This window comes from Mesocricetus auratus, unplaced genomic scaffold (genome assembly GCF_017639785.1).
Source record: "Mesocricetus auratus isolate SY011 unplaced genomic scaffold, BCM_Maur_2.0 Super-Scaffold_100007, whole genome shotgun sequence".
NCBI lineage: Eukaryota > Metazoa > Chordata > Mammalia > Rodentia > Cricetidae > Mesocricetus > Mesocricetus auratus.
The window spans coordinates 34348981-34361731 of record NW_024429191.1 but is presented as its reverse complement, the minus strand read 5'-3'; the positions used below and the strand labels follow the sequence as shown (position 1 = coordinate 34361731).

General features: G+C 49.6%; 1 protein-coding gene and 1 long non-coding RNA gene across 3 annotated transcripts in view; one reads left to right on the top strand and one right to left on the bottom strand.

The window, feature by feature from the left end:
• The first annotated feature begins 1677 nt into the window (after positions 1-1677).
• The window catches only part of Anxa6 (annexin A6), a 50505-nt gene continuing 39431 nt past the window's right edge, over positions 1678-12751 (top strand). For both annotated transcript variants that reach the window (XM_005067755.4, XM_005067754.4), the window contains exons 1-2: positions 1678-1787; positions 12302-12346. In XM_005067755.4, the coding sequence (XP_005067812.1) occupies positions 12329-12346 (18 nt within the window). In that variant the 5' untranslated portion in view covers positions 1678-1787; positions 12302-12328. The remainder of the gene's footprint in view (positions 1788-12301; positions 12347-12751) is intronic.
• Positions 9072-12365, bottom strand: LOC121141335. The gene is made up of 2 exons (XR_005878218.1): positions 9949-12365; positions 9072-9830 (listed from the first exon to the last, which is right to left on the bottom strand). It is a non-coding gene; the product is annotated as an uncharacterized LOC121141335 (long non-coding RNA).

The following is a 12751-nucleotide window of genomic DNA, read 5'->3' as shown; positions in this document are numbered from 1 at the left end:
TCAGTATATGACAGCAGCCATGACTGTGTGCAATGACCCCTGTCGGCAGGGCCAGCCCTCAGTAAATGACAGCAGCCATGACTGTGTGCAATGACCCCCGTCTCGGCAGGGCTTCAGCCCTCTTCTGTCTTCTTCCCCCACGACATCTCTCATTTTCTTCTTTACATTTATTTATTTGGTTTTCTGAGAGAAAGTCTCAAGTAGGCCAGGCTGTCCTTGACCTGCTATGTGGTTGAAGATGGCCTTGAACTTCTGATCCTTCTGAATAGTGAGATTACAGGTGTGCATCAGTAAACCCAGTTTTTTTGTGGTGCTGGCAAACCAACCCAGGGCTCCGTGCCTGCCAAACACTCTACAAACTGAGCTACAACCCAGAGCCCAGCACTGCATGTTTTTGAGACAGAGTCTCAGGTAGCCCAGGCTGGCCTTGAAGTTGATATGAAGCCAATGATGACACCCTCTTGCTCCTCCTGCTTCAGCCTCTGGGTGCTGGGACACAGGCTCGACTGGAATACAGGCTCGGCTGATAACACTTGCCACTTGAGCTCGCTCTTCTCAAAAGCTCTAAGTCCGTGTCATTCCCATTCCGAAGGTTAGACTTCCCAACTTACTTCACCTCACCTGCTTCCTCCTCCTTAGCCCCAGGCTTCCCAGAAAAGCAATCAAAACTTCCATCTATTGGAAGGTCCCAAGGGTGGGGCAGAGTTGCTGAGCCCTTCTGCTCACTTTAGCTTGCAGCAAGCACTCAATAAATGCCCATTGAGTGAAATGTGTTTTTCCAATCAGATTTTGTTGGAGCCTCGTAAGTCTCTAAACTAGTGACAGAACCCGAAGATACTATTTTTTTAACTTTAAAAATTACATTTTTTTTTTTAGAGCTAGGAGGCATGTACCTCATGTGGGTCTCAGGGATCAAACTCTGGTTTGGCAGCAAACACCTTTGTCTGCTACATCAACTCACTGGCCTCTGAGGAGGACCCTTTAAAGAAACTCAGAGAAGAACCTGTTGACACACAGAACAGTTTGCTGTCCGATCAGTGGTCACCAAGCAGGGGGCCATCTCTGTTAAAGCCGAGTCATCTGTTTCCTAGGGACTCCCAGAGACGGCAGCTTTTCCACACAGACCTGGACGACAACTTCTGGTCTCCTTGGTGAACCCTCTTTCACCAGAATGCACTCAAGGCCAAGGGATCCCTCTGGAGCCACCTGCCCTAAATTCGATTCCCAACACCACAATCTGCAAGCGGTATGACCCTGGGTGAGGCACTGTCTCCTCCGGGCTTTCCTTCCCTGCAAAGTAGGTGACTTTGACCCAATAGCGCGGAAAAGCGTGAAATCTGATCAGTCCGGGAAGGTCTCAACTTCGATTCTAACAAGCGTCAATTTTCCGTTTCTCAACAAAGCTTCGGAGAGTGGCAAGAATGTGGGAGAAAGTGTCCAGAACAGGACTTTAGCTTGATTTCTAATTCTGATTTGCCAAGTCCCCTTCCCTCTGGAGGCGTCAGAGGTCTGGGCTCTGAACCGCCCCAGGTAGGTGGTGGCAGGTTCCCCAGGAGAGCGCCCTCCCCCACGCCCTTCCCCTGCAGCTGGTGACACCCAGACTCCAAAAGTGAAGCACCCGGGGTGGGGCGGGGCGGGGCGGAGCGGGCAGCGAGCGAACCCGATTGGCCCCTGCGCGCCACGTGTCCCGTGCCACGGTGAGCCCAGTCTGCGCTGCGGCTGCTGCTAGGCTAACGGGCTTCGAGCTGCGTCTATCTCTCGCCCTTATCCAAGGCCTCCTCCGCACGGTGAGTGTGCAAAGTCGCTGCAGGGCACGGAGCCCTGGGCTGCGGGGACCGGGGATGGGTCCCTGCTGCCGTGTGGCCACCCCGGGGTGTCGCGTTTGGGTGTGTCCCTGGAGTGAATCTGAGGTGTAGGCGCGGGGTGACAGCGCCCCTGCGGGGGGAGGGGAGCTGGTGGAGCCCCGGCCCCACAGAGGGTGTGGTTCAAGGCGGGGGATGCCTGATCGCCTTAACTTCACGGGTGGAAAAACTTGGGACGACTGGGGACCCGGATGTAGAGACCCTCAGGGGAGGTTGTGAGTTGCCCAACTTTGAAAGCTTTGAGGAATTGAATCCTCAGCTGCGCACCGGACAGCTCGTTGTGTGGTCGCGGAGAGAGGCTCCCTGATGCCCACTGAGGAAGAACCAGCTGTCCATCCCGAGGGCTCTGATGAACTGGCCCCAAATACGCAACTGCTCACCTGTCCCGGAGTCTTGAGGCTCTTAGCCGGAGGCAGAAGCCCCATTCTTTTTTCTGCTTCTCCTAAGCCAACCCTGTGCCTTCCCAAAGCTCCAGGACCTTAGATGCTTTCTAAAGACCTCGAATCCAGACCCCACCACCAACTTGCAGTGTGACCTTGAGCCGGTCTCTTTCCCTCTCCCAGTCGCTGGTAAACCCCTTTCTAGGTAAACATTCGCTGTGAAAGTGGATTGATCTGGCTGCTAGTACAGGTGTGGGTGGTGAAAAGCTTGAGCAGAGTGAATCTGGCCTCTGCTTCTGCCCTCCCGCCCCTTCCTTTTGTCTAAACTCTAGTGGGTCTTCCCAGACGCTTCCAAATTTGGGCATATGCCTCCTAGGTTTGTAAGAGCTACTGGTGTCCCCTGAGAATCTGTCCTCCTTTCCATCATGACGCTGCTGCCCCCACCCCCAGACAAGATAGTTCGACTTCGAAGGCTTTCTTGCCCCAATTGCAGCCATTTCTGCCCCTACTGTTCTGGCTGCAGGCCTTGAGCCTTGCAGAAGACCCAGGGCAACTCTCTTTCAAGTCCATGGGTTGAAGCTTGCCTGGGGCCCTTGGATGGGCCTCTTTTCTTTCTGGGCCCTTGTTCCCCATAGCAGTCTGCTGAGTGGCTGTCACTTCCGGTGCCCCCCTCCCCGCGCCAATTCAACTGCTCTCAGATTTAAGAGTTGGGTGTGGCTGGGCATGGAGGGAAGAGAGGGCCTTCATCTCTCCCCTTGCAGCTGTGACTGTCGCTCACAACGTCCCCTTACTTCCTGTGCGAGCCTCCCTCAGCTGGGATACCGAACCTATTTGCTGTTTCTGGGCAGGGGATGCAGCTGTCCATGGACAGAACATGGATGTGCTCGGAGACTAGAGATGCTGGGGTGGGGTGGGGCTGGGAGTGGGGGACTGCAGCACTGGAAAGCTGCCAGAGACCATGCATTCATCTGCACTGCAGCTCCCAGGACACCAGGCCCAGCCCCACCCCATCTCTGCCCCTCCACCCACCAGCGAGGCATCTCCTCACCCTGATTCCTTCCTCGCTGGAGGAGGAAACCTATACCCAAGCCCCCAGCTGGCAAGATGTGTTGGGCCTGGGTGGTGGCTCTTTACAGAGCCATGCAGGCACAGTGGCGGCCCGGTGCACCCCTAGATAGACTTCCTGAGTAGGGTCAAAACTGAGGATGTGGTCTCTACACATTCCCCATGTGGAGGATGGGAAGTGAGAGTTGTATCTTAGCTTGCTGCTTTTTGGCTTGGAATCCAGCCTCTTCTATTTACACTCTGCATTCCATTTGCATTCGGAATATCCTCTCCTGGAGGACTAAGGAGCCCCCACCAAGGCTGGCTCTGTAGAGCAGGGTTGACTTGTTTCTATGAGCCCAGATTCCCCTAACTGTAAAAGGACTGATAACCTTCCCTGAGCCTGCAGATATGCAAGTGCCCTGTAAACTGTGGAGTGCTCTGTGTAGAGAAGCTAGTGCTGCTGTGGTAACCTCAGAAGGGTGTGGTACCCAGGAGGCTACCTGAGCCTCTGGTTCCTCTTTCTCCATTCCTGCAGATGCTCCTTAAAGTCGTCCTTGTCACTGATGGAATCCTTCCAGCTGAGCAGACTCAGGGAACCCTTGCTTTGTTAAATGCTGGTATCAGCCATTACAGAGATACACTCTAGCCCTCAGATGTAAAGAAATGGCTAGAAATGTGTTCCCCTACATAGGGGAATCCCTGATTCCTTCCCCAGGGAGGCATAAACTGTATGTATCTACAGTCACAGCAGTTGGAGGTGGAGACTGCAGGATCTCGACGTTCAAAGTTCAAGGTCACTCTGAGCTAGGTAGCAACTTGATTACAGGAGGCCCCATCTCCAAAAAAAAAAAAAAAAAGTAAAGACTAGTTGTAAGCCCTTGCACAGCCCTTCCTGTGCACAAACTTTCTGTGCAAAGTCCTCTTGTGCACACTCATCGTGTCTTCATTCTTGCCAGGTGTGGAAGCCAATGCCTTTGCTTTAATTCCAGCAGAGGCTGTTGGATCTCTGAGTTTGAGGCCAACCTGATCTGCTACAGAGACTCTGTCTTAAAAATAAATAAAAGAACCCAATTCGTCTTTATTCTTTGCACCTTAACCATAACCTTTACAAGGGTTCTGTTTTAAATATTTTTCTTTACATGTATGTTTATTTATCTGTATATGTACATTTATGCATGTGGGGGTCAGAGGACGTCTTTCCAGAGTTGGTTCTCTGCTTCCATGTCAGGGGTCCCGGGTAGAACTCAGGTCATCAGGCTCCTCACATGCTGGACCATCTTGCAGCTGTTTTTACCCCCAAACAAGCTCTCCCTTTTTGTTTGCCTCTGGCCTATGAGCTATCGGGGATCCTCTTGCCTCTGCCTCCCATCTTGCAGTAGGATGGTAGACTTGGCTGCTGTGCAGGGCTTTACCTGTACTCTGGGGATTTGAACTCAGGTCCTTCCACCACCAGCTGCTAAACAGCACCTTGGAGCTTTGACCTCGGGACACCTGACTACTGTGAGATGCTAGACTTTATCATTCATGACATGACTTCACCTGGGATTCAAACCCACACCAGGCAATTTCTGATCCTGGGGCAGTCGGATGAATGCCTGGGGCCCTGTCCAGCTGGGGATCAATGACTGTTGGTCAGGAGTTGGAAGACACTGCTCTCGAAGAAACCTGAGTGTCTGAAGTGGGGGGGAGGAGCAAGACAGGGTGCTCCATCCTGCTTCATCAGCTGGGAGTAGGAGCTGCTCCATCTGCCTGGGGAGAGCCTATAGGAAAAGAGAAAGAATTTTCTAGATTCATCTTTTCCTGGTGTTAGGAAAAAATCCAAGGACTTACACATGCTAGATGAATAGTCTACACTAAACTGCATACCCAGCCTGAAAGGGATTTTGAAAGCCAAAGCCTTCAAAGTACAGTAGACTTATACCAGGAGGGCCATACCTTTCTGGAGTACAGAAAGTTCTCAGACTCTGTTATTAAAATGGTTGTCTTTGAGACAGTGTCTCATGTAGCCCAGGCTGACCTTGAATTTACTATATAGCTCATAATGAATTTCTAATCCTCCAGCCTCTATCTCCCACATGCTCTGATTGCTTGCATGTATTATCGTGCCTGGCTTATTTGGTGCTAGGGATCGAACCCAAGGACTTGTGCATTCTGGACAGGTACTCTACCAACTGAGCTACTTCCCAACCTACAGCATGTACTTTTTCTATGTCATTTTAAAAGTAATTGAAGGGTAGAGAAGTCAGCAGTGAAATGACTTAGCAGGTGAAGACTCTTGCCACCAAGCCTGATGACCTGAGTTCAAGTCCCAGGCCCACATGGTAGAAGGAAAGAACCAACTTTCACAAGCTATCCCATGGTACATGTGTGCCCCCCCCACAATGTGTCATAATCAGTGTTCAATTTTTTTCCTCTATAATTATTGGTGGTCAGGTTCCAGGATTGGGCTGCCAGAGTCCTGCGTGCAAGAGCCTTGGCTATCCAATTTTCTGACCTAGCCCCAGCTCCCACCACTGAGTCTAGGTTGCTAGTAGGTTTATTGTTTTGCTTTGTTTTCTCATGAGTCCCTAGTTAATCAGTAATTTTTCTCTCTGGACTCGTACAAGTTACCCAACTTCTCAGGTCATTTCCCCTCTGGTCACAGCGTGGGAGCAAAGCAATTGCAATTTGATTCAATGGTTCTATTCCCATCCCCCGTCCCCCGTGACTTCTCAAGGATGTCACTACAGAAACCTCTCATGGCTGTAACTGAAGTTTTTACCATGTAAACCTGAACTTCTGCAGCCCTAGCTGGCAAGGCTCAGTCACCTGGTCCCAAAAAACCAGTTAGAGACCAGTAATGGTGGTGGTGGGGGAAGCATTAAAAGGAAATGGTTTAGTCAGTGTGACCAAGTTGGGAGGAAGGACAAACTGAGGGAGGCTGGGACGCCAACCCATTTTTAGGATACTGACATGAGCCTTGGGTCTGAATAGAGGAAGAACTGAGGCAGGAAATGTGCAGTCAGCTAGTCCTGGTTCCCATGTGGCCTCCACCTTCGTTATCTCCATTCTGGTTCCTTTAGGTGGTTCTTAGAAACCCTTACTCCTGTCATCATCATCAATACCATTGCTTTAGGAGCTCAATATGGTTCCCACCAGCTGACCACTTCATTTCCAGGGTGCAGCTTGCCCTCACGGATTCACTTTTACAGGGTGATCTGTTCCGCACAGTTTTGTTCTTTGGGTATGTCAGGTGACTCCAGAGGAGAGGTCCAGGGCAGTACTTAGCTCTATACTTTCAGCTAAAGTAAAGGAGACAGACAGACAGGCAGGCTCCAGGTGAAGGGATGCCAGGAGACACCTTGAATTTAGGTTCCTTTGAGCAAAGTGAGGTGTCTGTGGTTTTGAGGAAAAGTACCCTAGAAGGATTGGTTTCTTAGCCTCTTGGTGCAAGACAACCTTTAGGAAATGCCGTCCCTGGCCACAGGGTGACAGCAGGCACAATAGCTGTTCAGTAATTTCCCCCAAAAGGGCCAAGTTGTGAGTCACATGCAGTAAAATAAAAATGATCTTTTGCTCAAGGTTTTATTCTACTTCTAATCAATGGACTAGTGCAAGCAGTTATTAGTAACCAGCTCAAAATGAATCAATAGCCACCTTTATATTGAAAGGAATATATGCACTTAGAGGCAAAACTGGTTTTTCTACCCAAGGGGGAAGGGAAAGACAGTGGAATGTGCAAGTTATTAGAATTACTATGTATGAACATTAGTCACCTACAACTTGCTGAGCTGTGAAGAGCCTGAAGACACAAGAACTAGAATCAGATAACCCAGAAAGGTTTTCTTTGAAGATAGATTTTTTTTCCTTCCCCACGGTGCATTCAGGGCCAGTGACCTCCAGCTACACAATGGCAAATCCTCAATGGCTGGCCACAAGCCAGTCAAGGGAGAGTGATGTGGAGCCCCATGGGGATTCCAGGGAGAGGAAATCTCCCTGGCTCCCCTGTTGAGGTACAGCTGAGACCAGTCAGTTGGTTCTCAACTTTGTTGGCTGCAGTGGCCTTTGGTGTTTTAGAGAAAAAAGTCTTCAGGTTGAATTAATAAAACTAGAATGGAGAAACCTTGATCTAGATTCTAGAAGGTTGGGTAGAGAAATGATAGTAGAGGGTGAGTATTCCTGGCTTAGGGAGAGAAGTGGACAGAAGTCATGAAGGGTAGTCTAGGGCATTAAATGTTGAGCCACAAGACCTGGCCTTGGAAGGCACTATGGGACGGAGATTGGTTATAACCCTTCAAACCCTCCTCTGTCACACACACAGCTAGATGTAGGGCTGTTCCAAAGTTTCAACCATTTAAAAAGATAATTTATTATTGGTGCTGTGTGTGTGTGTGTGTGAGAGAGAGAGAGAGAGAGACAGAGACAGAGACAGAGAGAGAGAGAGATGCATGTGAGGTCAGAGGACAATTTTGTGGACCCTGTTTTCTCTTTCCACCTTTTATGTTCTAGGAATCAAACTCAGGTCACCAGACTTGCATGGCAAGCACCTTTACCTGTGAAACTATCTTTCTGACCAAGTTTTGAGTGTCGCACTGTGTAGCCCTGACTATCCTGAAACTATGTAGACCAAACTGGCCTTGAACTTAGAGAGATCCACCTGCCTCTGCCTCCCCAGTTCTGTGACTAAAGGGATGTACCACCATTCCTGGCTCTACCTGCCAGTTTTGATTATTTTCATCTTTGAAGTGAACTGAAATTACACAATTTAGGAGGGGAAAATCACAACCATGTACCTCTGTACATGCATTAATATACATAGGCACTAAAACATGGGCAGGATGATAGAGTCCTTCAGTAAAGTGAACAGAGGATGGGGTTGGGCTTCTAGGGGGAAAGAAGTGGCCCAGGCCTATAATGAAGATGAAATCTCAGGTCAGGGTGACCTGTGGTCATTTCTATCTGGACCAATCAGACCTCCTGTATCCTCCTGTAGATAAGATCTTTCCTGTGCAGCAAAGGGAGTATGAGAAATACCTCCTCCTACACCCACTGTCTACTGATGAGGACAGAAGTGAACAGCTTCCTGCAAAGAAAGGAAGCCGTGTCTTAGAGCCCATGTTCTATTTGTAAAGGTCTGCAGTTCCTCTGAATGGCCAACTTGACATATGCCACAGAAATACATTTGGTTGGTTGTGGGTGTGGCTCAGTTGGTAGAGTGTTTACTGGCACCCTGAAAGCCAGCCCTGGGGTCAGTCTCCAGCACTGTATAAACTGGGTACCATGATGTACACATGTAATCCTAGCACTTGGGAGGTGGAAACTTGAGGGTCACCTTATCTGAGGATACATAGTAAGTTCAAGGCTAGCCAGGCATACAAGAGACCCTGCCTCAATAAAAACAAAATAAAACAGAGTTTAAAACAAACAGTCTAAGGCTAGAGAGACGACTCAGTGGTTAAGAGCACTTACAACTCTTCCAGAAGAGTTTGGTTCCCCGAACCCAGGTTCTTTGGCTTACAACTGTCATAACTCCAGCCCCTTGGAAATCCAACCCCCTCTTCTTATCTCCATACACACACCTGTTCATGTGTGGCATACTTTCATCCAGACAGGCATGTACACATAAGCATAAATAAAAAAATATTTTAAAAGTTACTTTTGCAGATGCAGAGAGATGGCTCAGTGGTCAAGAGCACTTGTTGGCTCACAACCATCTGGGTTCTGATACACTCTCCTGACCTCTGTAAGTACCAAATACACATGTGGTGCACATACATACAGGCAAAATAGCCATATACATAAATAAATCTAAAAAGAGATTTTTAATTACTTTCAGGTGGGCATTTTAGTCTCCCACAGAAAGGGTGGCTTTTGCACAATGTCTTGCAATATCCTAAGAAAACCTTACGACTATCCCATTTCTAAGTGGGAAATTTCTAAACTGAGGCGGAGAGAAGTAATGCAGCTGGTTCAAAGTCCCAAACTAGGTGTTTGCAGTGTCAGGATTTGAACATGGGGATCTTGACTTCAAAGCCTTCATTTATTGCCATGTTAAACTTATCCCGATAAACATGATTATTTATTGTTTTTTTTCTGTGTGTCAGCAGTCTTGCTAAGCATTTTTCATCTGTTCACATCGGAATTCCAATATGTCTTTGCAGATGAGCAAGCTAAGATTTCAGTTTAAACAACTTATGTTAGTCAGAGTTCAGGAGACGCGGTGGCCTGGGCCCATTCTCTAGGTTGGGCAATAGGACTCTACCCCTCAACCCCCAAAGAAACCCCATAATGGTCACAAGCTACCAGGCAAGGCAGTGGTGATGGCCACTTAAGAAGAAGCCATTAAGGTCACTGCCCCGGAGGGAGGTTTTTCTGGAATGATCCAATCACTCGTGTGGTGGTCAGATGAAAGAGACTTGGGGCTCTGAGAGAGAAGCTAGTTTTAACCAGTCTTGAGCACCTTTTTCAGGTTAAGTTGGTAAAACTTAGAGACTGAGGGAGGGCTGAGGAGTCCTGGGGTCTGGAGAGAGCCTTCCCAGCGTTCTGTTGTGAAAACCGCTCACTGAAATATAGAAAAGTCATTCATATTGACTATGGGGCTTCCCAAAGATGGCAATTGTGCACAGCACAGACCTCATTCCATTAAGGTCCAGAGAGGGAACCCAGCAGGAACCACATACCCTGGGTCTCTCTCCATCTGTGTGGAAGCTTGCTGGGACCTGGGACTGTAGACAAGGCTGCTGGCTGAGTCCTAGCCATCTTGAAAAAGGCTTGGCGGTCAGGTGGTTCAGGCCTCAGCTAGGGTCCTTGGCCAGTGGCTGCTCAGCTGGAGGTCCTGTGCTGTAGGTTATTATGTGGGCAGGGCAGTGCTCAGGCAGCTAGCCTCTATGTTGTAGCCTTTAGCTTTCCTGTTGGAATGGACCAGATTGACCATCCAAACTTCAATCTGAAATTATCAAAGGAACTCACTTTTTACATACAGAGGAGGCAGCTCCCCCCTCCATCCCAAGGGGCCCACAGAAACTGCCCTTGGAGTTTCCCCCAAAGGCATGGTGGCCCCGCCTTGGAGCAGGCTCTCTGTGGAAAGGGGCTGCCTTCCAGATGGGCCTGGTCACCAGCCAGCTGAAGTTTCCAGCAACAAGGCCAAGGAAAGTGCCTCAGCCTTCAAGTGTCAGCACACTTCCTGGGCCTCTTTCACTCCCTGGGTTTCTGGCAGTTTGAGGGTTCGTTCCTTCACTGGCTGCCCCTTGAGTATCCAGACTTGGGGTAACCCCAGGGCTGGTTCTGAAACCAATCTTAGAAGTCACCCCTTCTCATGTGAGGTTTTCATTTCCTGGTGAGAGCTGCAGTTTTATGCCAAGGGGCCCCTGGTTGCTAGGGCAACAGCAGGGTTTCCTGTAGCTGAGCTTCAAATGCAGACAGATCTCCGTGTGCACCCTCCACACCCCAACCTCATCAGATGACTGCCCCTTGCTGACTGCAGGACACCAGCAGAGGCAACATAGGGGCAAACTAAAAAAGTCCCTGTACCCAACACCCCACCACTGCCATGGATACCACCGCTCCCGAGATGACTGCTCTGTGCTGGAAGCAGTTCAGGCCCTAGCCCACCACTGCCATAGATACCACCGCTCCTGAGATGTCTGCTCTGTGCTGGAAGCAGTTCAGACCCCAGCCCCCAGCACCACTCCCAGGCAGTTTGTGCTTAGCATAACCTTGAACTCAGAAATCAGCAATAAGTCCTGTCACATGACTACTAGATGTGAGGGGAGAGTTCTCCAAAGTCAGGGGATATGTAGGACTGGAGAGTGCTGAGTTGCAGGTCTCTATGGATCCACCCTCATTTCTAGTTCATTCCTTGCAAGTAAGGTATTTTCACTCTTACAATTTTGAGGCGGTCAGCTTAAGCCAGCCGCTCCTAGAGTACAGAGGCCATCCCTCCGTGGTTCCCGATTGCTCAGCTTGTATCTCCTGCCCTTCTGCTGAGTGCCTGAGGGCTAAGCTCTGCTCTGCACCCGCTCCTTGTCCCCTGCTCATCTATTTATAAGAATTCACCTGTGTCCCTTGTTCCATCAGTGTAGCCCTTGTCTCTGACACCCCCAGCCCATAGTCCTCACCCGTTCTGGTAAGATATTTTGCCCCATTTGTTCAAGTCTCCCACAGTGGTGATGGCTGTGTTCCATCAGATTTGAGCCAAGTCTTCACAGTGACATCAGGCACTGGGTCAGACCATCCTGTCACCATCCTTCTGCCTGCTGCCACCCCGATGACACCGAGCTCTGTGTTGCTGCCTCTTACCCAAACATCTGTATGAGACCTCTGACTGGCCACCCAGGATTAATTGCATCCCATTACCTCTTGTCCCGCACATTGTCTTTCCTCCAGGTGCTTATTGAAATCCATGTGGGTGCATTTATCACTGGGACCCATGAAAATAGGACTGTCCAGTCTTGAGTATGTCCTGCTGTGTTCTCAGGGTGCAGAGCATTGCTGGCTGGGGTAGATGATGAGTGAATGCAACATACCCAAGTTGAGATGATGTCCTCAGGGAGACACCTGGGACCTCCCGCTTCTTCCCATTTGGATGCCAGAAGGCCTGGTTAGGAAGCCATTCTCCATGGTTTGGAAAGAGGGCACACAGAGTGCAGGTAGCACACCAGGGCTCTGAATTCTGGAGTACTGCTTTGGCTTTGGACTAAATGTGGTACCCAGCCTTGGTCTCCTTTGTCTTACAAAGGGCACCTGCCGCCTGTAAGGATTGCTAAAAGGATTAGGAGAGATAACAGGCACACAGCAGGGCCTTGGTCAGTGCTGGTCAGTGGTCATGCCCAGCCTCCCTTCTCCAGGTCCCTCTCCCACCCTGCTGTGACTGACTGTGTGTTATCTAATACAGCCACTGCCGTTTGAAAAACAAAGTTCCTGGCTCTACAAGGTCTCTGGGTATGAGAATAGCAGGAGGGAAAATGAGGGGCAAAGAATGGAGACTTACAGAGTCCTGGGGTGGTCTTTCAAATTCTCTTTCTCTTTCCACAGTGGTTTCTGCTGCAGAACCCCAAGACCATGGCCAAAACAGGACAGGTAAGGGTCTCCCCTCCTCAAGGTCCCTGCTCTTAGGTCTGGGAACCCCAGCAGCAGTAGCCCAGAGTCCCAGGTACCCTTAGCTAAGCTGGGTACTTTCAGCTAGCCTCTGCTACCTTCAGCTAACTCTTGGGGCCTCAGTTAACCCCTAGTACCTTCAGATAATCCACAGTACTTTCAGCGCAAAAGGACCAGAGGTGGCTGTAAATGTGCATCTCTTCATATGCAAGTCACCAATGGGGACATACAATATCCCACGTACAAAGGGATGTGAATTGTCTCAAGTATTGGGAAATTCAGGACCTCGGGACTGATTGGATCCAACTCTTAGCTGGCAGAATGAGGATTCTGCTTCTGTGGGCAACTTCTAGATTGCTTCATTCCTGAGAGGTTTTGCCTGGCATG